The sequence below is a fragment of the Pteronotus mesoamericanus genome, unplaced genomic scaffold (genome assembly GCF_021234165.1).
Source record: "Pteronotus mesoamericanus isolate MK-2021 breed Mesoamerican mustached bat unplaced genomic scaffold, CSHL_Meso_final scaffold_31, whole genome shotgun sequence".
Classification (NCBI taxonomy): Eukaryota; Metazoa; Chordata; class Mammalia; order Chiroptera; family Mormoopidae; genus Pteronotus; species Pteronotus mesoamericanus.
In genome coordinates this window covers 20,604,934-20,632,049 of record NW_026555312.1, presented here as the reverse complement: position 1 = coordinate 20,632,049, position 27,116 = coordinate 20,604,934, and the positions used below count along the sequence as shown (strand labels likewise).

The 27,116-nt window shown below is 40.3% G+C and overlaps 1 protein-coding gene across 1 annotated transcript in view; it reads left to right on the top strand.

The window, feature by feature from the left end:
- The window catches only part of LYRM4 (LYR motif containing 4), a 153,934-nt gene that overhangs the window by 22,709 nt on the left and 104,109 nt on the right, over positions 1-27,116 (top strand). Inside the window, exon 2 of the mRNA XM_054591910.1 lies at positions 19,758-19,878. Coding sequence (XP_054447885.1) covers positions 19,758-19,878 — 121 coding nt within the window. The remainder of the gene's footprint in view (positions 1-19,757; positions 19,879-27,116) is intronic.

Genomic DNA, 27,116 nt, shown 5'->3' with positions numbered 1-27,116 from the left:
AGGAATTATCTATTTCATCCAGGTTGTCCCGTTTGTTGGTATATAATATTTCCATAATATTTGTTCATAATATTTTCTTAATTCTTTGTATTTCTTTCGTGTCATTTTGGTGTCTCCTCTTTTATTTTCATTTTGCTTATTTGGATCATCTGTCTTTTTCTTGATAAGTCTAGTTAAAGTATGTCAATCTTGCTTGTCCTTTCAAAGAACAAGCTCTTGGGTTCATTGAACTTTTCTATTGTTTATTGAGACTCTATTTCATTTATTTCTCCTCTGGTCTTTATTATTTCCTTCCTTCTACTCACTTTGGGCTTGCTTTGTTTTTCATTTTCAAGTACCTTTAAGTATAAAGTTATATTGTTTATTTGAGCTTTTTCTTGTTTCTTGAGACAGGCTTGTAATGCTATGAATTTCCCTCTTAGGTCTGCTTTCCCTGTGTCCCACAGATTTTGGGTTGTTGTGTTCTCATTTTTATTTGTCTCAAGGTATCTTGACTTCTTGCTCGATCTTATTGTTGACCAATTCATTGTTTAATAATGTTATTTAGCTTCCATGTCTTTGTGTATTGTTAGTTTTCTTCTTGTGATAAATTTAGTTTCATAGCATTATGGTCAAAGATGCCTGATATGATTTCAGTCTTAAAATTAGTGAGACTTCTTTTGTGTACTAACATGTGGTCTGTCCTAGAAAACGTTTTATATGCTCCTGAAAATGATGTATATTCTGCTGCTTTGAGGTAAAATGCTGTGAAGATATCAATGAAACCCTTTTGCTAGTGTGTCATTTAATGCTGCTGTGTTCTTGATTTTTAGTCTGAAAGAGCTATCTATTGAAGTTAATGTGGTGTTAAAATACCCTACTATGATTGTATTCCTGTCAGTCTCTTCCTTTATGTTTATCAAGGTTAGCTTTACCTATTTAGATGCTCTTATGTGGGCTGCATAAATGTTTACTAGGGTTATATCTTCTTGTTGGATTGTTCCCTTTATCATTATTTAGTGTTCTTCTTTGCCTCTTACTATAGCCTTAGGGTGTTTTTTTTTATTTTGTAAGCATATTTTATTGATTATGCTATTACAGTTGTCCCAATTTTTTCCCTTTGCTGCCATCCACCCTGTACTCCTCTCCCCTCCAGCAGTCTCCCCCACTTAGTTCATGTCCATGGGTATTACATGTCAGATCTTTGACTTCTTCCTTTACTATACCAGTCTTACATCCCCCTGTCTTATGTTACTACCAATTATGCTTCTTGATCCCTGCACCATTTTCCCCTTTCTTCCCCTTCCCCCTCCCAGCAGATAACCCTCCAAATGATCCCCATACCTATGATTCTGTTTCTGTTCTAGTTGTTTGCATAGTTTGTTTTTGTTTTTATTTTTTTAGATTTAGTTGTTGATAGTTGTGAGTTCATTGTCATTTTAGTGTTCATAGTTTTGATCTTTTTCTTAAATAAGTCCCTGTAACATTTTATATAATAATGGCTTGGTGATGGTGAATTCCTTTAGCTTTACCTCATCTGGGAAGCTCTTTATCTGCCCTTCCATTCTAAATGATAGTTTTGCCGGATAGAGTAATCTTGATTGTAGGTCCTTGCTTTTCATCTCTTTGAACACTTCTTGCCAATCCGTTCTTTCCTTCAAAGTTTCTTTTGAGAAATCAGCTGATAGTCTTATGGGAACTCCTTTGTAGGTAACTCTTTGCTTTTCTCTTGCTGCTTGTAAGATTCTCTGCTTGTCTTTAAGCTTTGCCACTTTAATTAGGATGTGTCTTGGTGTGGGCTTCTTGGGGTCCATCTTATTTGGGACTATCTGTGCTTCCTGAACTTTTGTGTCTTTATTCTTCACCAGGCTAAGGAAGTTTTTGGTCATTTTTTCTTTATATAGGTTCTCTATACCTTGCTCACCCCCTTCTCCTCTGGTATTCCCATGATGTGAATGTTGTTACACATTATATCTTTCAAAAAGTCCCTTAAACCCTCCTCATCTTTTAAAATTCTTTTTCCTTTGTCTGCCCCACTTGGGTTTTTTTTTCCTACCTTGTCTTCCAAATCGCTAATTCAGTCATCTGCTTCATCTAACCTACTATTTATTCCTCCAGTGTATTATTTATTTCAGATACTGTATTCTTTCTGACTGGTCCTTCTCTATGGTATCTATGTCTTTTTTTCATGCTGTTGAGCATCCTTATAATCATTACTTTAAACTCTATACCTGATAAATTGCTTGCCTTCATTTTATTTATCTCTCCTTCTGGAGAATTCTCTTGTTCTTTCATTTGGGGCCTGTTTCTTTTTCTTCACTTGTTGGCTGCCTCTTTGTGTTTGTTTCCATATGTTTGGTAAATCTGCAATGACTGGTGTAGACCTATGTCAGATGTTACCCGTTCCTGTCCCTGGACAACCCATTTGGAGCTACCAGGGATCCAAAGTTTGTAGCTCCCTCTACTGGGCCTAGGTGAGTGCAGAAAGAACCAAGCTGCACACCAAAACTGGCTTTTACTAGCACCTGGCCAGGGTGAGGGTGAGCTAAAGTCAAAGCTCCCAGAGATTCATCTTCACCTGCAGCCTTTCTGTTAGATTTAATCACTAAAAGTGCTTCTAGCTGTACTCCTCAGCATTTGGGCTTAAGCTCCACAGGGTGGGGCTATTGCTTTCCTCTTAGGCTGATGCAGCATGGAAGAGAGTACTCTGCCTGAGACAGATGGTTTCTGCGGTATGGAGAATGACTAAGCACAGGGATCCTGGCAGCTGACCCTTGCACTCTCTCCCCAGAGCTACCATCCCCAGACTCTTTATGTGGCTCTAACCTGCTCTTCCCTCCCTCTACAGAAGCCCAGGGTAAGTGGCTGCAAATGAAATTTTGTGCGTTGGCCCTCTGACAGGTCTTCTGCATCCCTAGCCATCTCTCTCTGGCAGATAGAAAACACTGCTTTTCATAGCTGGATGTTTTTTGGGTTCCTTTCCTGGTCTGGTGCTCTAGGCTGGGGAGCCTGGCTTGGGGTTTAGGCCCCACACTTTTAAAGGGGAATTCCCCCCAGCTACTGACTGAAATATCCCTGCAGAACTTCAGCTGTGGCCTGTGGGAGCCCAGCTAGCCCTCTCACACCTCTGCACTTCCTACCAGTCTTACTGTGGTGATGTGGTTTCTTCCATAAGTCCTTTGTTATAAGGCTTCTCTCCAGCTGGTGTCCAGTTGGTTTTTCAGGATGATTTTTTATAATTAATTTAGTTGTAATTTCAGTTTGGTTCTGAGAGGAGGTTAGTGTAGCTTCTACCTACTTCACTGCCATCTTGGATCTCTCCCTACACTCTGTTTTTAGGCAAAAAGTGGGAGGGCAGAGATCCCTTACTGCATCTACTATTTCTCAGTTGCCCTCGGTTCGAAATACCAAATACCAAAATGGCACATTTGGAGGTGTATATTTTGATCCCCTTTATTACCACTGATCTGACTTTGGACTTGGATATGGTGGGTGACCATTAGGAAAAGGGTGTGGGGAATATATTGAAGGCTGTGCTATAACTAATGGGAGCTAATGTATCTAATAACAACACACTTCTTAAGCTATTGTAGAGAGTTAAAGAAGATAAAAGTAAAGTAAGAAGTAAAACTGTGCCTGTTATGTAGTAAGTGTGTGCATCAGTTAGCTGTTGTTGTGAGAGAAGGGTTTGAGTTTGGCTACAATGCTCTGGAAATAGTCTTTAATGATAAGCAGGACTTACCTGTAGGAGTTGTTGCCACCGGACCTGGGACCTGCACAATCAGCCTGCAGCCTGTGAACAACAAAGGAGCTGCCTGAATAGAAGACCAGCATTTCCCCAAATGGAAAGGGTGTTATTTGCAGTGGACAGACATTCAAAATGAATTTAGGTGCCTAATTTATCTTCCCACATTTCACAGTTTCTTCACTATCAATGTTCTTTGTAATTCTTCCCAAGGGAATGCTAGTATTTTCACATAACGTATATTGGTAAATGCTGGTCCACATGTCAAATTAGATTTTCACCTGCTTTAGGCTATTGAAAGCACAGCTAGGCATTTGGAAGACCCTCCACACATCTGCCAAATCACCCATTTTATCCAGGCCATGTTGATCATATACATTTACATGATCATATACACCCCTATTTCTAGGAAACATGTATTTGCAAAAGAATGAAATGGGAAGAGCTTCCTGACTACACCTCAGTGTATGCAACATGGGCTGGGAGGCTAGGGCTCCTCTTTTGTGTTAATTTTGATAAATACAGTTTATCATTCTTGTGTGCCTTTTAATGCAAGGGGGGAAATTTTTAAAATTTCAGTATATTGTTAAAGAAAATGGAATTCTTTTAACGTAGTCTGCCCTACCTTAAAATGATTGTTAAATACCTACTATGAATATGCCAGTTGTTGATTCTGGGAAGGGCTTTTTGGATCATGGAATTACAAACAATACCAAGGCCAAATACCTTCTTGCTCTGAGCATTTGTATATATAGAAATGCCTACCTTGGATTTAGGCCAAGTAATAAAAGTTTCATGCAATTCACAATGAGAGTGTGTTGCAGATTTCTGATCCTTGAAGTTTTTTGTGCTAAAATATGTGTTCATGAGTAAAGACATTCATATTTTACAATATAGCTACTTGGTAGCTACACAGTTATTGCCATTGCCCAAAGAGCAGCAATTGCTGGGACCGTGGATCTAAGCAGTTAGAAGAATATCAAATTTCAAAAGAAAAAAGATAGGGAATTGTAGTGAAGAATTTTATTAGCAATTCAGTGCATTTCACTTGTGTTAAGTATCCTGATTTCTGTCAATGAAATAATACTCAATTGCCAGTCTTTCCATGTCTTCTAACTAAGGTATAGCTCGTAAGTGTGCAGAAAGTGTCACCACCTTTGAAAATCATCTCTTCCCAAGAGAATTTCCAAGAGCTAGGCTGTCTAGTCAAGCAAGCAGTTTTGTCACAGGAGCTCTTTGTAGTGACCACAGACATGGAAGGTTACCGGGGCAGCCCGTGGCCAGGTTCCTTCACTACAGTGAACCTAAATGGGAGAGGTATAGTATGCCCATAGGTGAAGTTTCCTGTTCTCAGTGCTATGGCAGAATGAGGAACGTTAGGCGTAAATTAATTATCACAGTTTATTTGAAGACTGCATTTTTTTTATTATTTGACCCTACCACATAGACTTTTTTTGTTGTTTTTGGCAGATAAATGCAAGCCTAGTTCTAATATTAACTAGTTGGTATTAATATGGAAAAGTAATATGATAAACAGCAATGCGAAATGCTTGCTCAATTTTCTTCAGCCTTAAAGTCTTCAAGTTCTTAAAAATAAAATTAAATCTGAACAACCAAACACTTAAATGATTCACAGAGATGGTATGGAAATTAGTTATGTAATGCATGGAAATATTTTGACCTATTTGGAAGAAAGATGCAATAACAAGTTATTTGTATTATAAATGGCCAAACAAACAAACTTTGTTTTAAGGCAATACAGCACCAAGATCAAAATAACCATCCATTTATTATAGTGCCTGGTACTGCAAGCCTCTTTCTGCTTATGACATCCCAGGAGATGCAGAGGTTAATTGCATTTTTAAGTTCATAGAATTTTAGACTTGACAAGACTTTAGAGATGCCTGTTCTCTACGGAAAGCAAAATTAAAGCTCTCCTGAGGGGTAAAAGGCTACCAGATTTTGTCAGTAAATCCAGGTATGTGATTAATGTGTTTATTTCCATAAATTTACATGTAAAGTTCAGAATCCTTTAACTCCAAGTTAGCAAAGTAGAGTTAGCTAATGCGCTCCCTTGCCCTAGATACAATCCAGTATTCAGGAATTGAGGGAATGAGACCCAGCATGTCCTTTGTTGTCCTTTCTTTTTTTTTTTTAAGATTTTGTTTATTTATTTTTAGACAGAGGGGAAGGGAGGGAGAAAGAGAGAGAGAGAGAAACATTAATGTGTGGTTGCCTCTCACAAGCTCCTTACTGGGGACCTGGGCCCACAACCTAAGCATGTGCCCTGACTGGGAATCGAACAGGTGACCCTTTGGTTCACAGGCCAGCACTCAATCCACTGAGCCACACCAGCCAGGGCCTTTTGTTGTCCTTTCAATGCCAGGACACTCGGGATGCGCACCACGATTTTGACCAAACTGTGCAACCTGAATTCTGGGCCTGCAGCCTTTTTATTTATTTCCTGGTTTATAGTTGTTTTGTGGATGAGTGAGGTTACTATATACCTGAAATATTTTTATGTAGATTTTTTTCCTTCTAAATAACCCACCAAGTACCCTGATATTCAGACATTTGGTAGAAGAGGAGGGAGAATTGATCTGCATAATTTTTTATGTGAATTATCCTAAAAATAATGTTGATCACAAGCTAGGTGACTTCCCTGTGTCCCCTGTTCTCTTTCATTTGTTGCTCATTTGTTTTTTTCGGCTACTAATGGGTGGAGTAAAGAATAAAACAAAAGGCAGTTTTTGGCTCCTTTTTAGCAGCACTAATATGAAATTTTAATGAAGAAATTTGAGTTTAATGACCAAGAAGAATTTCCATTGTTCATGCTTTATTTTCTCCCATAAATTGGAAAATCCACAATTAATTGAGTATTCCACTATAGATAGTTACTCTCTATAAACTTTAAATCATTTAAAGGTCAGGTTTTACATTGGCTAGTTCACACTATAATTTTAAAATGAAATTCTAAAAATTAGATTCTTTTACCTAACTTTTAACCCTTGATACATGATGAAAGCTTGAACTTGCTTTTTGTATGCTAAGGCAAGCTCATTTCTGGTAAGTGGGAGGGGGAGGAGAAGTCAGAACAAATTCCATCTCTGCTCACAGAGCCTTTATTATGTCACAGTAATACTTTAATAGAAATATAACCAGCCCATAAGAAAAGGCTATGTAGATGTGAGGACAATTAATTACTTGAGTATGACAATTGTTTTTCCCCCTCACAAATGAAGGACATGTTCATCTTTTAGTCTAGGAATATGTGAGGAGAGGACTATGAATTTTAGCCATAGCCACCAACTCTTGGGCTCCAGCTTGTAGTGTACTTCTCTGTCTAAATACAATGCTTAAAACCAAACGAAACAGAAATCAGGATCTCACCACGGCATGACTCTGTACGCGCTACTGCAAATGAGCTAGACAGTGTTTTCTGCAAATGAGCTAGACAGTGTTTTATACTTGGCCTTTACTTTGATAAATTTGTTTACACTTTGAAAAATCTTGTTGCAACAAAATGTCAGTGATTATGAGGATAGGTCCAAGTCATAATTACAGCCTTACTTTTGATCAATTACAAGTTAAAGACCTTAAATGTTTTCAAGCACCAAAAAGGAACCCTGGACAGAAATGCTCCTGAACTTTTTCCTCTAGGGAATAAGGGGGAGCATCCACTACAGGATCTTTGTGCCTTTCTTTCTGTTACTTTATTAGTTGTTTTCTTTTTCTTTTTTTTTAATTTACTTATTTACATTTATAAATCATGTTTCTTCTATTACAGTTGTCTCAATTTTTATCCCTTTACCTCCACTCCACCCATCCCACCCCCACCACCCACTCCCAGTCAATTCCCACTCTGTTGTCCATGTCCATGGGTCATTCATACATGTTCTTTGTCTAGTCCCTTCCTCTCCTTTCCACCATTGTCCTCTTTCCCCATCCCCTCTGGTCACTTTCCGTCTGCTCCATGTTTCCTTGCCTGTGGTTTATTATGTTAGTTTATTTTGCTGAATAGAGTCCACTTATAGGTGAGATCATACGGTTTGCCTTTCATCACCTGGCTTATTTCACGTAGCTTATATTCTCCAGTTCCATCCATGTTGTCACAAAAAGTAGGAGTTCCATCTTTCTTTCTTTCTTTCTTAAATGTCCATTGATTTTATTTATTTTTTAAATGTCAGTCGAGTATAAAATATTAAAAAATTGAAAACCATAAACTCTCAGCAATTAAACCAACGTGACACCAGCACAGAAATAATCAAGTAGATCAATGAAATATAATGACCATTCAAGAAACAAATGTATATATCTAACAATGTGATATGGTTAAATTGATATTTCAAATCAATGGGTAAAATAAGGCTTATTCAACAAATAAGGTGCATGAACCACTATTACTTGAAATAAAACAAATATAGAGCCCTATTTCACACAGTATACAAGAAATATTCAAGTGAGTTAAAAATCAATATGTAGAATCTAAGGAGTTTTAGGAGACAATACAAACTAATATTTTTCTTACCCTGAGGTGAAATATTCAAACCCAGAAGCTATAATGTAAAATATTGACAGTATGACTATATTAAATATTTAAGAGTATGTAGTCATATACATATAAAAGAAGTTAAAGGACAAGTAATATAATAGGAGAGTATTTGCAACACATCTAGAAAATGATTAATAGTTTTTTGTTTTTCTTAGGGAAAAAATTCTACAAACATTCAGTCAAAAAATGGATAAAAAAACTTTAAATGACAAAAAAGTCATTTAAAGTTTTTTTTAAAAATAATAGAAATAGACAAGAAATATACTAAAACAGGTTTAGTTTCAACAAATAGTAAAGGAACAATTGAAATAACATCACTGTCACAATCAGATTAATGAGTATTTAAAATACTGGTAATATCAAGTACTGGCAACTCTGAAAGGAACTGGGTATTCATAGAAACTTTTTCTTCATCTTAAAGAAGTCCCTTTAGCATATTTTGCAGCGCTGGTTTGGTGAAGGTGTATTCTTTTAGTCTTCTTTTGTCTGGGAAACTCCTTATTTCACCTTCCATTTTCATTGAGAGCCTTGCTGGGTGGAGCAGTCTTGGTTGCAGACCTTCGTCCTTCATGACTTGGAATATTTCTTGCCACTCCCTTCTGGCCTGCGGTGTTTCCATTGAGAAGTCAGCTTCTATCCATATCAGGGCTCCCTTATATGTTACTACCTCTTTCTCCCTTGCTTGCTTTAGGGTTCTCTGTTTGTCTTTGATATTTGCCATTTTGATGATGATGTGTCTTAGAGTGGGCCTCATTGGGTTCCTCTTGACTGGGACCCTCTGTGCTTCCTGGACTTGTGTGACTTTTTCTCCCCTCCAATTAGGGAAGTTTTCCATCATGACTTTTTCAAACAGGTTCTCTATCCCTTCCTCATCCTCTTCTCCTTCTGGTATCCCTATTACATGGATGTTATTACGTTTCAGGTTGTCCTGCATTTCCCTAAGGACCTCTTCATTCTTTTTGAGTCTTCTTTTATTTTCTTGCTCTTTCTGGGAGCTTTTTTCTACCTTGTGCTCCAGCTCAGTGATTCGATCCTCGGCTTCATCAAGCCTGCTTTTGGTTTTTTCCACTGTGTTCTTCAATTCAGAAATTTTATTCTTTATGTCCTCTTGTCTCTTATTGATAGTTCCTATGTGCTTTTTCATGCTGATATAGTTTGCAGTAAGTTCCTCGTAGTTTCTCTGTAGTTTTTGGTAATTCTCTGAGCTCACTGAGCTCATTGAGCTTCCTTAGAACCGTTGTTTGGAATTCAATATCTGATAGTTTACTTGCCTCTATTTCATTTAGTTCTCTTTCTGGGGATTTCTCCTTTCCCTTCGAGTGGGGCATATTTCTTTGTCTTCCCATTACTTGTGAGACTCTTATTTTTTGCTTCTGCTTCTTAAATTGATCTTTCTTGATTTCCTGACTTTGTGGTGTGAACTTCTATGGCAGGAGACTGCTGTTTTTACTTTCTGCATCTGCATCTGATGAAGTCGATGTCATTCCTGTCTGACCTTAGGCAGTCTGTTCAAGACTTCCAGGAATCTACAGTGTGTGGCTGTTTCCTTCAGCTGTTAATCTAGTCACTCTGCACTCAGCAAGCTGGGCTTAGACAGCTCAGGGCGAGGCAGAGCCCCTGCTGGGGGCCAGGTGATTGGGCCCTCTCTTGCTGCTGCCGCTCAGGGGAGTGGAAAGAACTGTCTTCAGGGGCAAGGCATGCATGAGTAAATGAAAGTAGATGAAGGGTAGCTCCTTTCAAGCAATTGAAGGAGTTTGTCCCAGAGAGACCAACAGAAAGGGTTGAGTTGTTACTGGGATACTTGACTTGGGGTTGGAGGAAGGAGGAAAAAAGCACAGATGTTTTTACGGGAAGGATGAACTGAGATACCAGCGTTGGAGTCATACTGAAGGATGACAGAAATGAGGGGTAATACATCAACTGGTTTTCAGAGTGCATCTTTTGGATGTGAAAGCCAATGTGAGCTTCCATGTGCTAAGGAGGCTGCGATTATTTTCTCCTGCATTTGTCTGACAGTGGTTCTGGGAGAAAGTGAAGTAAAGCCTCAGATACTGCAGAACTTTGATTACAACCTGCTGTATTGTTTTGCAGCTGGAAAATGGGAGTGGTGAATCTCACAAAGGAGTTTGATCCTTGCTGTGGTGAAAGGACAGCAAGTAGAAGTACCTTTGGACACTTGGAGGCACACAGATGGGCAACAGCTGGGCTGGAGAGGAAAAGCCAAATGGGAATCAACTGCACAAAGAAGTGCTAAGAAACTGCAAAGCTCAGGAGGCTAGAGGGAGAGCAATGATTTGTGTGAGAAGCATAGTCTTACTGTGCCTGTGGATGCTGTCTGCTTTCTCATAATTGGTTGCTGTTGCTTTATGTGTTCATTTTTCATGTCTTATTTCAAACAGCATCTGACTCATAGTAAGATCATCCTAATGCAAGTTACTGTGTAGCAGTTGACTGACATTTTCATTGCAGCATCTGCACATTTCTCTTTGAAACGTTCTTGCTCGGTGATATACTCAAGAGGCTGATAGCCAGAATGGTTTACTTTAGTAACAGTGAAAAAATTGCAAATGATAAAAATCAGAGTGGGTGCAAGATTGAGATGGTGGTTGACCCTTTCCTACAAAATTTGAAAATTCAGCCAGATTTGTGACTACCTTCACAAAATAATGATTATTTGAAATAAGAATTCATACAACTGAAAAATTGTTCAAGCAGAAGTAGTTTTATCATTCTGAACCATTGTAGTGTGTCCTCTTAGGGAAAAGGAAACTCCTTAGGTTTAGGTGCTGGAGAAGGAAGAAGAGCAAGAAAGAGAGGAGGCAAGCAACTATTATTCATGCCAAAGGTGCATCCAAAATCTGAACAACTTTTGATTTCTCTAGGCACATTTAATTTGAAGATCTAGATTTATTCTTTTAAGTATGAACTTTGGAGATTTGGGGAGACAAAAAGAATCATAGCAAAATATATATGTAAAATGCTGGAACTTCAGGTCAATTGATAATAAATTGTTGAGAGTTGTCAGCTAATTTTTTAATTCATATCTCAGTGTAGTTTAAATTAGTGTTTTACTTATGAGTGAGGCTAAATATATTTTCATATTTGTAAGCTATTTGATTAAACTGATAATTCTCAGAAAATGATACAAAGCTTTTGCTCACTTTTCTATTGGGTCATTGATAGTTTTCTTATAATTTCTTAGAGCTCTTTATTTTTTTTTCTCTTTGATAATTGACTTTTTTTTTTTTTAACCATCTCACAATATATTTAGCTGTGTTGTGCAATAGAGATCATCAGGTTTTGTAATGAACTCAAATGATATTAAATGTTAAGAGAATTAACATTTATGATATGATCTTCAGAAATATATATTTTCCCAGTTTTTGTGTTTACTGCTTGTTTATCATGTGGATATATTTTTGTGTTTGTTTATAATGTGGGTGTGTTTTTGTTTTCAATTACAGTTGACGTTCAATATTATATTACTTTCAGGTATACAGCATAGTGGTTAGACATTATATAACTTACAAAGTGATCTCCCGCATTAGTCTGTTACCAACCTGACACCATACATAGCTGCTACAGTATTATTGACTATATTCTCTATGCTGTACTTTATATTCCCATGACTACTTTGTAACTGCCAGTGTGTACTTCTTAATCCCTTCCCTTTTTTCACCCAGCCCCCTAAACAGCCTCCCATCTGGTAACCATCAGTCTGTTCTCTGTATGAGTTTATGTTTTTAGTGTTAATTTATTTTGTCTTTTTAGATTCCACATATAAGTGAAATCATGTGGCATTTGTCTTTCTCTGTCTGACTTACTTCACTTAGCATAATACCCGCTAGGTCCATCTATGTTGTTGCAAATGGTAAGATTTTATTCTTTTTTTAATAGTTGAGTAAATATTCCATTGAATATATGTGCCACATCTTTATCTGAACATCTATCAATGGACATTTAGGTTGCTTCCATGTCTTGGATATTATGTATAAAATGTCCTTTGTTTCTATTATATAGCATTTGTTTTAAGTCTATTTTGTCTGATATAAGTATTGCTACCCAACTTTTTTTGTTTCCATTTGCATGAAATAACCTTTTTCCATTCTTTTACTTTCAGTCTGTGTGTGTCTTTCCTCTGAAGTGGGTTTCTTGTAGCCGTCTTGTTTTGTTCCTCCACTCAGCCATCTTATGTCTTTTGATTGGAGCATTTAATCAATTTACATGTAAATTAATTATTGATAGTTATATAGTTATTGCCATTTTGTTATTCATATTTTTATCTGTTTTTCTTCTTTTTCTTAAAGAGGTCCCTTTAACATTTCTTGTAGTACTGATTTGTTGGTGGTGAACTCTTAAGCTATTTTCTAATTTTCTTAAGCTTTGGAAGAACTCAGGGCTTTATATTGTAAGCCATGCTCCCTTTTTCCTAGTTATTCTTGACTAGTCACCGTCTGTTAGAAAAATCCATTTAATAATGACTACTGTTGCCCATTTTATTTTTCCAAACAGCCCATGCACCATCCTGAATAAAGAATCAAACCAACGGATGATTCATTGAGGTTAACTTCTATTATCAAATCAATCTTCATATTAAGTAAAATATTCTATTTAAATTATTTTGTCCCCTCTCTACTCTCATCACCACCAAAAAAGAAACTGTTTTAGAGGAGCTGTGAGTATGAGGAAGATTGATTGTGTATTGTATAAATACTCATTATGCTGTGCAAGAAAGTAAATGAGAAATCATTTTTAGTTTACCTACTTACTATCTAAAATGTTGTTAGATTAGTAACTGTATGTGAAGAAAATTATATGTAATATGTCTGTTAGCAAAGTCCTCCCATATGCCTTTATAAGTGAATGAGCCCCATTTATTACAAAGTGCCTGCCAGTACAAGGATTCCATTTCCAGCCATTGTTGCCCTAAGAGAAGCTCCTCTGCAACTACTGCAGTTGATTCACATGGGATTAAGATGAAAATCTTGGCAGTGGTTTACTTCCTAAGAATGTAAGTTCCTAAACAGACTTGCTTTCTTCTTTATGGTTCTTAATGTTACAAGATTTCTTTTTTACTCTTCTTTTAAATGCATATGGTCCTGATATTTGAATATTTAATTTAAAGAGGTTTTTTTTACTTTACAAATGTTTATCTAAAACAAATTAGTCCTCTTTAAAATAAGTTTCCCCAGTAAATTGCATCCACGTCCCAACATCTATCCATCACAGCTCCCAGAAAATTATATTCCTCTTCTCTCATTTATTTGCCTCTACCTCCATTCTTCTATTTCTAAACATTACTGATAGTTTTGCATAGATTATTTTGTCCTCTTTCTTTTTGGTTTTGAATTTTTTTTTTTTTTTTTATTTTCAAATACATTTGTCTCCACTTTCCCTTACCCCCCTACCCCCTCCCCTCTCTCAATCCTTTCCCACTTTGGCTTTCTCCGTGGGTCCTTTATACTTGTTCCTTGACATGACCCTTCCCTTCCCTTTCCTTTCTCTGCGTGCCCCCCTCCTTCCCTCTTGATTCTGTTGGTTTCTTTTTTCACTCAATGTTGCTGGTTGTTTTTTCCTTGCCTGCTTGTTTTGTTGTTTAGGTTCCACTTACAGGTGAAATCATATGGTATTGTCTTTAACCCCCTGGCTTATTTCACTTAGAATAATGCTCTCCAGTTCCATCCATGCTGTCGCGAAGGGTAGCAGCTCTTTCTTTCTGCTGCATAGTATTCCATTGTGTAAATGTACCATAGTTTTTTGATCTACTCATTTCATGGTGGGCACTTAGGTTGCTTCCAGCATTTTGATATTATTGTAAATTGTGCCGCTATGAACATTGGGGTGCATAGGTTATTTTGAATTGGTGTTTTGGGATCCTTAAAGTATAATCCCAGCAGTGGAATCACTGGGTCAAAAGGCAGTTCCATTTTTAGCTTTTTAAGGAAATTCCAGACTCTTTTCCACAGTGGCGGCACCAGTCTGCATTCCCACCAACAGTGTACTAGGGTTCCCTTTTCTCCACAGCCTCGCCAGCTCCCATTGTTTGTTGATCTGTTTATGATGGCCATTCTGACTGGAGTGAAGTGGTATCTCATTGTGGTTTTAATTTGCATCTCTCTGATGGCTAGTGATGCTGACCATCCATTCATATGTCTCTGGACCCTCTGTATCTCTCCCTTGGAGAAGTGTCTGTCCAGGTCCTTTGCCCATTTTTTAATTGGCTTGTTTGTCTTCTTGGAGTGGAGTCATATGAGTTCTTTATATATTTTGGAAATGAAACCACTGTCTGATGTATCATTGGCAAATATATTTTCCCATACAGTTGGTTCCCTTTTCAGTTTGCTGATGTTTTATTTAGCCACGCAGAAGCTTCTTATTTTGATGAGGTCCCACTTGTTTATTCTTTCCTTTATGTCCCTTGCTCTAGGGGACATATTGGTGAAAATGTTGCTGCATGGGATATCTGAGAGTTTCCTGCTTATGTTCTCCTCTATGGCTTTTATGGTGTCCCAACTTATATTTAAGTCTTTTATCCATCTTGAGTTTATTTTCGTGTATGGTGTCAGTTGGTGTCAAATTTTAATTTTTGGCATGTACCTGTCCATCTGTCCCAACACCATTTGTTAAAGAGGCTATTTTTACTCCATTTTATTCTTCTGCCCCCTTTGTCGAATATTAATTGACCATAGAGACATGGGTTTATTTCTAGGCTTTCTATTCTGTTCCACTGATCTATGTGTCTGTTCTTGTGCCAGTAACAGACTGTTTTGAGTACGGTGGCCTTGTAATATACTTTTATGTCTGGTATTGTGATCCCTCCTGTTTTTTCTTTCTTAAAATTACTGCAGCTATTCAGGGTCGTTAATAGTTCCATATAAATTTTTGAAATCTCTGTTCGATGTCTGTGAAATATGTCATTGGTATTTTAATAGGGGTTGTGTTGAATCTCTAAATTGCTTTGGGTAGTATGGACATTTTGATGATGTTAATTCTTCCATGATGTTCATGGAAGCATATCCATGAACACGGTATATGCTTCCATTTATTTGTGTCTTCCTTAATTTCTTTCTTCAGTGTTGTATACTTTTCTGCTTGCAGGTCTTTTACCTCCTTGATTAAGTTTATTCCTAGGTATTTTATTTTTCTTGTTGCTATAGCAAAGGGGATTTTTCTCCTGACTTCTGCATCTGCTATTTCATTGCTGGTGTACAAAAATGCCTTCAATTGCTGAATATTGACTTTGTATCCTGCTGTTTTGCCAAATTCACTTATAAGGTCAAGTGGTTTTTTGATGGAGTCTCTAGGGCTTTCTATGTACACTATCATGTCATCGCAAAGAATGATAGTTTCACTTCTTCCTTCCAATTTGGATGCCTTTTATTTCTTTTTCTTGTCTGACCACTGTGGCTAGGACTTCCAATACTTTGTTGAATGGAAGTGGTGAAAGTGGACATCCTTGTCTTATTCCTGATCTTAATGGGAAAGCTTTTACCTCCAGTTTTTTGCCCGTTGAGTATGACATTGGCTGTAGGTTTTTCATATATGACCTTTATGATGTTGAGGTATGCCCCCTTTATTCCCATTTTCCAGAGTGTTTTTCTCATAAATAGATGCTGTACCTTATCAAATTCTTTTTTCACATCGATTGATATGATCATGTGATTTTTGTCTTTCCTTTTTTTATGTGATGTATTACATTTATTGATTTGTGAATATTGAACCATCCTTGCATCCCTGGGATGAGTCCCACTTGATCATGGTGCATGAGCCTTTTAATGTATTGCTGGATGCGGTTTTCCAAGATGTTGTTGAAGATTTTAGCGTCTATGTTCATCAGCAATATTGGCCTGTGGTTTTCTTTCGGGAGTCTTCCCTCTTCTTGGATTTTTTTGAATAGTCTGAGAAGGACAGGGGTTAGCTCTTTCTTAAATGTTTTGTAAAATTCTCCTGTGAAACCATCTGGTCCAGGGCTTTTGTGTGCTGGGAATTTTTTGATTACTACTTCAATTTCACCAGCTGTTATTGGTCTGTTCAAGCTTTCTGCTTCTTCTTCATTCAGTGTTAGAAGGTTATATTTTTCTAGAAATTTGTCCATTTCATCAAGGTTTTCAAGTTTCTTGGCATATAATTGTTCATAGTAATTTCTTACAGTCCTTTGTATTTCTGTGATATCAGTTGTTATTTCTCCTCCTTCATTTCTGATATTATTTATTTGGGTCCTCTCCCTTTTTTTCTTGATGAGTCTGCTTAAAGGCTTGTCAATTTTGTTTATCTTTTCAAAGAACCAGCTCCTGGATTGGTTGATCCTTTGAATTGTTCTTTTCGTCTCTATGTCATTCAGTTCTGCTCTGATCTTGATTATTTTCTTCTTTCTGCTTGCTCTGGGATTTGTTTGTTGTTCTTTCTTCTTTTCTTGAAGTTGTAGAGTTAGGTCATTTATTTGAAATGTTTCTATCTTTTTTAGGTAGGCCTATGTTGCTATGAACTTCCCTCTCAGGACTGCCTTTGCTGTGTCATACAGATTTTGGTCTGTTGTGTGTTCATTTTCTTTGTTTCCAAAAACGTTTTGATTTCTCCTCTTATCTCATTATTGACCCATTCATTGTTTAATAGTGTGCTATTCAGTCTCCATGAGTTTGAAAGTTTTTGAGATTTTTCCTTGAGGTTGGTTTCCAGTTTTGAGCCCTTGTGGTCTGAGAAAATGCTTGTTATAATTTCAATTTTCCTGAATTTGTTGAGGTTTGTTTTGTGTCCTATCATGTGGTCTGTCTTTGAAACAGTTCTGTGTGCATTTGAGAAGAAACGTATTTTGCTTCTTTGGGGTGAAAGGATTCATCCTTTCCCTTCAAGTGGGTTTTTCCCCCCTTCCCATTATTTGTGAGACTCTTCTTTTTTGCTCCTGCTTCTTAAATTAATCTGCCTTGGTTTCCTCACTTTGTGATGTGAACTTCTGTGTTAGTAGATGGGTCTTTTTTTTTTTTTTCCTTTTATTTTTGGATCTGCCTCTGATGATGTCAGATGCTGACCTCGTCTGACATTCGGCAGTCTGTTTGAGACTTCCAGGAATCTACTATCTTGTCTGTCTCCTGCAATTGTTATCTAGTCACTCTGCCCTCAGCGGTCAGGCTTAGGCACCACAAGACGGGGCAGTGCCTCCTGAGAGTGGGGCTATTGTATCCTTATAGGCTGCTGCCACTCAACGGAGTGGTCTGCCTCAGCAAATGGAAGCTGAGGAGTGGGGGAGGTGTCAGCACTGATATCCCCCTGGCTACTCCCTCAGTTCTCTCCCCAACGCTTCCGTCTCCAGTCTCTCCTCAAGCATCTCTAGCCAACTCTGTGTCCCCTTTAGCCAGGGATCCACTTTCTGTGCCAGCCACCCTGCACTCAACAACCAGGCCCGTGGGCAACTCCTGGTGGGGGCAGATCTTCTTGAGGGTAGGACTGTTGTTTCCTTTTGCACTGCCGCCACTCAGGGGCATGGCCTGCCTGAGCAAGATGGAGACTGCAGAATGGGGACGGAGTCAGCACCAGGAACCCCCCCGGCTATTACCTCAGTTCTCTCCCCAATGCCTCCGTCTCCAGACTCTCCTCAAGCGCCTCTAGCCAGCTCTGTGTCCCCTTTAGCTAGGGATCTACTATCTGTGCCAGCTGCTCTGCACTCAGCACCCAGGCCTGCGTGTAACACCTGGCTGGGGCAGAGCCTCCTGAGGGTGAGGCTATTTTATCATTTATGCCTGAGCAAGATGGAAGCTATAGAGTGGGAGGTGAGTCATCACTGGGACCCCGCTGGCCACTGTCTCAGTTCTCTCCCCAAAGTTTTCCTCACCAATCTCTCCTCGGGCAGCTCCAGTCCCCTCTGCCTTGCCTCTGCCCAGACACCAAGGAAGGTGGCTGCCACTGCAAATTTTTGCATTGGTCCTTTAAACGGTTCTTTGCATCTCCAGCTGCCTGTCTCTGGCAGAGAGCACCACTACTCTTTTTGCAGCTGTCTTTTGTCTGTGTGCTTTTTTGGGTTCTGGTGCTGTAGGCTAGAGGTCCCCACTTATGATTCAGACCCTGTTCTTCTTAGGGGGATCCAACTGGCCATTTCAATATCCCTCTGGTGCTGGCGCCCACCCTCTCAAGCCTCCACCACACTTCTCACCCTTTAGGTTGTGCGAAATCCGATTCCACTAGTCTGTCCGAGCCTCCAAGGCTCCTCTCTCGCTATCGTTCCGTTGTTTTCCAGGTGATTTCTCCACAATTTAGTTGCAATTCTAGTTTGGTCCTGGGAGGAGGTCACTATGACTTCCACTCACTCCTCTGCCATGTGTCTCAAGAAGATCTTGCATAGATTATTTAGCAGGTGTTCAAAGGTAAGAGCTGAGCAATCTGAGATGATACAAAGACTAGGGAAAATTGTGTCTGATATGTTTGAGTTGGGCTGCTTCTCCTTAGTGCCTTGTCTTTAATCTGCTGCAGACAGGTGGGCCTGGGGGTCAAGGCCATGACTCTCAGAGTATGGGAGTTTATCAGGTTAAGGACTCTTGACTCTTTTGTTATGGCTAATTATCCAGACCAGCTACCCTCTATGAATGCAGTGTGGTATGACAATGACGTGAGGAGAGGCAAATACTAACTGCAGTAAGGAATAGCAAGAAGAAGAGGAACAGTTTTCATTTACTGAGTCTTTTTCTTTTTTGTACCATGTTCTGTGCCAGACTCCTGCCACTCATAATAAAGCTTAACCCTCCCAGCAGCCCTGAGAGGTAAACAGGATTGTGCCTGTCTGACAGATAGAAAACATGGGTTGAGAAGCTTGCCCAAGTTCACACAAACAGAAGCAGAGCAAGAATTCAAACCCCATCCTGTCTGATTTGAAAGCCTTGTTCCTGAACCGCTGTTCTTGTACTGCATGTAACTTACATGGGGGGAGGAGGTGTTAGGCACATGCATGTATGTGCTTATGTGTATACTTCAGAGCATTTTGGTGTAATCTCCACTCTGGACTGAGGTAGGATCCTGATGTGGATCCTAATATTAAGTTACACAAGATGAAGAAACAGCCAAAATATGGGACAAGATTGAAGTGCTGCCCCAAGTGCAGCTTAGATATCTGTCTTTGTGCATGCACATGCGGTGCATCATCTCCCCTCAGTTCTTGCTTTGTCTCTGTACATTAAAGGTTCAATTGTTCATGTAAATGGAAGGAAGCCAGATGTGAATAACTCTATAAAGAACCAGCAATCTAAGGAGCATTTCAGTAACAGTTTGCCATTTATATGTGACTCATTTGGGGTAGATTTACATCCCAAAATATGTTTTCTTAGTCATCTCCAAAATGTAATGGATGGGCCTGTCCCAAGAGCAAATATCAAAGTGGATTATCCATAGGAGAATATCAGACAATGATTCTTAAGGAAAAACTTTTAAATTAATTTAAAAGCATAGCTTCAGAGACACTGACACCTTTTCTCTTTTTTCTCCTGTGAATTTATTTAGAACTTATGCTATCAGGAGGATAAGAGATGCCTTCCGAGAAAATAAGAATGTAAAAGATCCTGTAGAAATTCAGACTCTAGTGAATAAAGCAAAAAGAGACCTGGAGATGATTCGTCGACAGGTAAGACAGTTCAATAATGTTTTTCATTAAGAGCTTAAAGCTTTGGCACATCCTCTTGATTAGATACCACTGATTTTGGTGTTTATGATTTACAGAGTCATGAAATTCTGTTCCTTTTACTTACATAAACACAGAAAGATGACCTATTATATTATTGAATTCAAGGAGAACATAAAGGAAAATATCAACTGCTCAGAATTTTCAGGGAATGCATCCTTTGGGAAGCTGAGTTCTCACATATAACTATAGGTTGATGATTTATATATGGAAAACTTCAAAAAATGTTGCCCTTTTATGATATTCATACATGGATGTGTGTCAAGGAGTATAAATGTATTCTACTTTTAATATTTTAAAATCATAGTTCAAGATAAGATTGCCCATTTCTTGAAAACATGGTTTTTGGTGATGAACCTAATTTTGTTGCCACATGGAAGGTGTATCTGCAGGTGTAAGTGGTATAAGCAGCTGCTTTGGGATTGACCCTAAAAGAGACCCTGGAAGGTGTTTTTGTCCTCATCTTGTAGAAGTGCCAGGGATCACCTTGATCTGTGCTTGCCTTTCTCTTACTCTTGAGGTAGAGCAGAGCATCTGCCACAGCACAGTCTCTGGGTAGTGTGATGTGTTGTGACCTTTCAAGGCCAGACAGATTCCAGGATTCAGTAAGATGGAAGGAAATGCATGGAGCTGTAGGAATGCTTGACATGCCTTTATTCAAGGATGGGTGATCTACTCACACTGCAAGCTGCGTGTTCCGCATGTCTCATGTCCCATGTCCCACAGAAAGTTCCAACTCCCTTATATACTAAATGCACACAAAGCCGGCAGGAGCCAACAGATATTATACAACAGAGCTTCATTCTACGCATGCAGGCCCACTCAAGGCTCTAGGAACAGTTTATCAGACCCAGTCTCAAAGCTATGGGAATGCTGCTTATCTTAGTTCCCCAGACATTTGGGTGAGGGAGCCAGACTGACCCTGTTTACCCTGCAGTCTACCCCTTCTGGGCTCCTCACCGTACAGTCTACGTGAGGATGTCTTCCACAAGGGTCCCTCGGTGAGGAGGGCAGAGCCCTGCACCCAGCTGCCACAGCAACAAACAAATAAGGCCACCTGTAGGTACAACAGCCTTCCCATTGTAATTTCTGTGGAAGTGAGGCCACCCAAGTGAGCCACACACACAGAGGATCCCTGTGGGAACTATAGCCCATGCACCATTCCATGCCTCCCAGCAATGCCCAAGAGCATATCTTTGACACAGACCCACAGGAATTCAGTCCACCTGGGCCCATTCCTTGAAGCTTTTTACACAGAGAGGGGTTGACCCAGCCAACCCCACAGTCCCAGCCAACCCAAAGCCACCGGATACGGAGCAGACTACCAACAACTTGAGCTGGTCACACTGCTGCTCCACACCAGCATAGAAGTCAGTCCAGGTCACATTACATAAGAGATGTGCACTATTCCACTGGTACTGTAGCCAAGTCCAATTTGAGAAAGAAGCTGGAGAGATGCGCCATGGAAAGCCGGCAGATGTGCTCTGGGGACTTCAGTGCAGACCCAGCACACTGATTGGTTAGTCACTGAGGCATAGGTATGTACCCACTCCACTAAGATGTATTTCTGTACCCTAAGGATGAAAAGACAGGGCAGTTACAGGCACCAATAAGGGCAAATCACAACCTTGAGGCAATATACAAGCAATTTTCTGGTAAGCTGATAAGACAGTGGCTGGCATAGGGGGTCTTCCTGGGCGTGAATACCATACCTTTAGTACCTCAACTGGGGGGCTCAGCATCTACATGCAAAAACAGTGGAGAACTCTTTCTTAATGGGTCTTAGGGAAATCACAAAGGTGCCATGAAGAAGCATTTCATGGTCTGCTGGCCCTGGATATGTCACCTTTAAGATTGGGGTCCTTGTCCTAATCACCCAGGGCACCATTTGCAAATTTTTCTCCACCCCTTGTCCCCGGAAGGGGCAACAAGAGCCACTGAACACATGTGCGGGGGAGGGGGAGGCTTTTATTTCCCAAGGCTATGTCCAAGTGGCTTTTTGCCCTCACTCCAGGCCCTCAGGTGCAGGCCAGAGAATAATTCCGTTTCCCCATGCCTGGTTTTAGCCGAGTACGTCTCTTCACAACTTTCAATGATTGGGGCCACCCATAAGCAGCATATAACCTCTCCAGCTCAGCAATTACTGCTTTCTGATCTGGGTGTCATGTGGGATAAGCAGCTAAAAGTCCCGTAGCAGTGTCCACACCTGTAATAGCATACTTATATCCCTCTGAACTAGGTAAGGGCCTGATTACTTCCGCCTGCCACCGGGTCAGTGGTTCCCAACCCCGCACCACCTGTCCAGTAGTTCCCACAGGCCTTCAGGGATGTACTTGCAAGCAGACAATGCAGGTCTCAAAAGCTTTCTGTACCTTTACTAAGGTGACAGCTAACCCCCAAGTTTTTATAGTAGACCACATGGTTTTCTCTCCAGCATGTAAGAGGCGACCGTGTAGCCATTGGGCTACTTCCCTTCCTGATGGGCTGGTGGGCATCATTTCTAGCCACCGCACCTTGACTAGAATGTCAGCCTTATCATTCCCAGGGGAAGCCAGAGGGGCATGCCCAGACACAGGATATAATGATTTGTTTCTGGTGGCCTAATTCCCACTGGTCTTGCCATAAGGCCTGTCCCCGTGGCCTATGCATAACCATCCATTTATTTGCATTCCAACATAGAAATCCATAATGTTTCCAAGGTAGAAATCCATAATGTTAGCCCCCAGTATACCCTGCAACTATCTGCAAATAGTCAGGGGTGGGGCTTCAGCTGCTGCCAGGAGCCACACAGCTTGAAGTTCTGCCGACTGGCTACTCTGACCTACTTCAGTATTAAGCCAGATTGTGTCCATTTAACTGCCATCACCCTTCGTGGGGACGGCAACTGAACAGGGAAGATGCTCAGCGTATCCCTGCAAAGAGCCTCAGCCAGCCCCCACAAGAGGTCCAGGATACACTTAGGAATAGGGGACACCTAAACAGTATATTCATGGGGGGACAGTCACCCAACACCTAGGAAAAGCCACACGGCCTTTACTGTTCCAGTCCTGCCCGTCCCCCGTAAGTCAGGTTTCTTGGCCCTTCTTCCTGTTCAGATTTTCAAAGGATATTTCCTCCCTCTTCTCAGGAGATTGGCACAGCCAAATGACCCTCCAGATGCACAAGATAGGCCTCCTGGGCACATCCCCAGGTTTTTTCTTCACCGCCTTTTTCTTCTTGGGTGGCAAGGAACGTTGTTCCGCTCACAACCACATGGGTTGGCTCTTTAACTTCAAGACAGAGGGCGCTTAAGACACAGTCCTAGTCTGGCTGCTCCACCACTGCCTCTGTCTCCCCTGTAGCTCCAGCCTCCGCCGCCCCCTGCTTGTAGCCCCACAGGGCCTTGGTCCAGGCCTATACCAAACGTTGGTGTGCGGACACCAGGAGCCTCTGCTGGCTCCTTCCGCAGCTGCACTGCCTCTTCGGCCAGTGTGTTCAGGCCCTGGCAGCAGTGTCTGGCACCTCTTCTGTATTCGCCCAGCTCGAACTGCCCAGGCAGATGCAGGCTGCTGTTGCCACCGTTGCATCCCCTCAGGCTGCCTCACTGCCCTTTCTGCCTCTGCGTCCCTGCCTTCACCATTTGCTCCCCGACCGCCATCTGCTCAAATAAGCAGACTTGGAGCAGAGCTTTCCAGGTGCAAGTGTCACTGCTGTCAGAACATCCAGCTCGGGGTGCAGTGCTCCAGCCCAGTCACTCTTGGCAACTGTGTTACACGTCTTTGTGGGGAAGAGTTGGGGAAGGGGTATGGAAGTGGAAGTTTCCCTCCTCCTCCAAATCTTTCACTATGATTGGGGAGGGGGATCGCTATGGCTTTGCTGTTCCAAGGTCTTGTTCCAGGGCACAGACCCAGGCTTTTCGTTCCCTCACAGAGTTTGTAGCTGTGCAACATCATGAAGTGTAGCTTCCTTCTTAGCTGGCAAAGCTGGAAGAAACCCCCAGCCCACGGCCCCCACAGCCCCCCAGGGCCTGGGCCACTCCAGAGTCTCCCCAACCACCTGCTGAGCCTTCGCTATAGTATTGGGTGCACCACTGATATCAGGCCACTCCCTGGGTGGGGCCCACATTCCAGGAGACTTGCCACCTGGTACCACATTCCGGTGACTGGTCACCCATCCAGGCTCCACGCTGGGGATCCGGGAGGCTCCTCCAAATTTATGCCCCACTGCAGCAAATCCTGCAAACTATGCTAATTGTGTTGAGACCTTTCAAGGCCAGGCAGATTCCAGGATACCGATAGAAAGAACATGCATGGAGCCTTAGGAATGGCTTGATGCGCATTATTCAAGAGTGGGCAGTCCACACATGCTGCAAGCTGTGTGTTCTTGGGTGTCCTATGTTCCCCCACAGGAAGTTCCAACTCCCTTACATACTAAATGCACACAAAGCCAGCAGGGAACCAATAAATATTATACAATAGAGCTTCAGTCTACACATGCGGGCCCACTTAAGGCTCTGGAAGCAGTTCATCCGATCCAGTTTCAAGGCTTTGGGAATGCTGCTTATTTTAGTTCCCCAGATATCTGGGTGTGGGAGACAGACTGACCCCCTTTACCCAACATGTGACATATACATCTTTATGCAAAATTTATTAGAAAGCCAAAGGCTAAAGTAGCCTGATATGAATTGATTTTCTCACTCTCTAATGAAATTATACTTTTCACTATCTTGGATTTAGCATCGGTCACACCATAAGCTTCATTTCTGCTTCTATTCATTTTTCTCTCTTACTTGTGGTAAACTTGTTTATAAACTGTGGAAGGGAAGCCCTTTACCATTTTTCTAATTCTGCTTGTATTTTGGAAAGAACTTCTTTCGCATCATCAGGAGATATCAGCTTGACTGACATTATATTGTATCAAAATATATTAACATATAATCTTCATGCTTGACTCTACACAGAATTCAAAAAAAGAAGCAGTATGAAAAACTGTAGTTTTCATTTTATGTCCAAATTAAAGGTCTTATTCTATTGCCTATAAATGAAACAATCCCATCTAGAGTGACATTTCAGAATCTGATGACCCTCCTTGAATTCTGTAGTTATGTAGCAATAGAATAACTTTGTCACATTCAGACAAGCCTAGGAAATGATTTTTAACTAAGGGAATGAAAGGTATTAGGGTATCCATAAAAAGAAACTGATCTGCACATTTGCATATACTTTGATGGTGGCAGATAAATATGAGTTGTATTTTGAAAATTCTAGAATGATTCCAGTGATTGAATTTTACGGAATCCTTTAGCACTGGAACTTAGAAAAACAAACAGCCTAAGTCCTTATTTTGCATAAACTCAGAAAGATTTAATTCTTTGGCACTTTCCCTTGTAAAAGTTGTCAAGCATGTCCAAAACAGGCTTGGTTTTATCTGTTAGTATAAAGTTGCTCAAAGTAGAAAAGGCTTAGAAAAGGTACCTGTAAATAATCTGTTCCACCATTTCAGCTGTGTCTTCATCTGAAATGCTAAAACTACCTGCTCAAAACAAACAAACAAAGACTAGCTGGCTGTCATCAGATATCCCCAGTGAATGCACTTAACAGCAAACTCAAAACACCGGAGCCTCTGTGCCCTTGCCAGGACAGCCTGGCAAGTGCCCAGGGCCTCCATATTAACTAGCAGAGCAGCAGATGATTGATTACATGATCCGTGAAGACCCTACTGAGAGAGGCCCTGATAAATGAAAGCATTCTCATTCCATCAGAGAACTAGTTAGCCAATTATACGTCAACACCTGGTAGGTGTATGTTCACTTCCCTTTCACATCAAGACTGTTCCTGAATTCAGGACTTCCAGCCAAGATGAAAGCATAGGTAGATTTACTTTGCCTCCTCACACAACCAAAAGAAAAACAACAAATTTGAAAACAAAAAATAACCAGAACTTCCAGAAAATCAAACTGTATGGAAGTCCAAACCAAGGAGTTAAAGAAAAAACATTCATCCAGACCAGCACGCTGAGACAAAGAAATATGGCCCAAATGAAAGAACAGATCAAAGCTCCAAAAATAGAACTAAGCAATGAAGAGATAGCCAATCTATCAGATGCACAGTTCAAAACACTGGTAATCAGGATGCTCACAGAAATGGTTGCAAAATGGAGGAAAAAGTGAAGACTATGCAAAGTCAAATAAAGAAAAATATACAGGGAATCAACAGTAAAGGGAAGGAAACCAGGACTCAAATCAACAATTTGGAGCAGAAGGAAGAAATAATTACATTGAACCAGAACAGAATGAAGAAACAAAAATTTAAAAAAATGAGGAGACGCTTAGGAGCCTCTGGAACAACTATAAATGTTCTAACATCCAAATCACAGGGGTGCCAGAAGGAGAAGAGGAAGAGCAAGAAATTGAAAACTTACTTGGAAAAATAATGAGGGAGAGCTTCCCTAATCTGGTGAAGGAAATAGACTTCCAGGAGATCCAGCAAGCTTAAAGAGTCCCAAAATAGTTGGACCCAAGGAAGCACACACCAAGGCACATCATAATTACATTACCCAAGATTAAAGATAAGGAGAAAATCTTATAAGCAGCAAGAGAAAGGGAGATACTTAACTACAAAGGAGTTCCCATAACACTATCAGCTGATTTCTCAAAAGGAACTTTGCAGCCAAGAAAGAGCTGGCAAAAAGTATTCAAAGTCATGAAAGACAAGGATCTACATCCAGGATTACTCTATCCAACAAAGCTATCATTTAGAGTGGCAGCACAGATAAAGTACTTCCCAGATAAGGTCAAGTTAAAGGAGTTCATCATCACCAAGCCCTTATTATATGAAATATTAAAGGGACTTTTCTAAGAAAAAGAAGAATATCAAAACTATGAACAGTAAAATGACAACAAACTCACAACTATCAACTACTGAACCTAAAAAATTACAAAAACTCAAAACAGAAACAAACTAAGCAAACAACTAGAACAAGAACAGAATCACGGAAATGGAGATCAGAGGGGAGGGGGATAGGAGAAGGGGGAAAAGGTACAGGGAATAAGTAGCATAAAGGGTAGGTACAAAACAGATGGGGAAGTTAAGAATAGTATAGGAAATGGAGAATTGAAATAATTTATATGTACAACCCATGGATATGAACTAAGCGGGAAGGTGCAAATGCTGGTGGGGGTGGTGCACAGCAGAGGATAATAA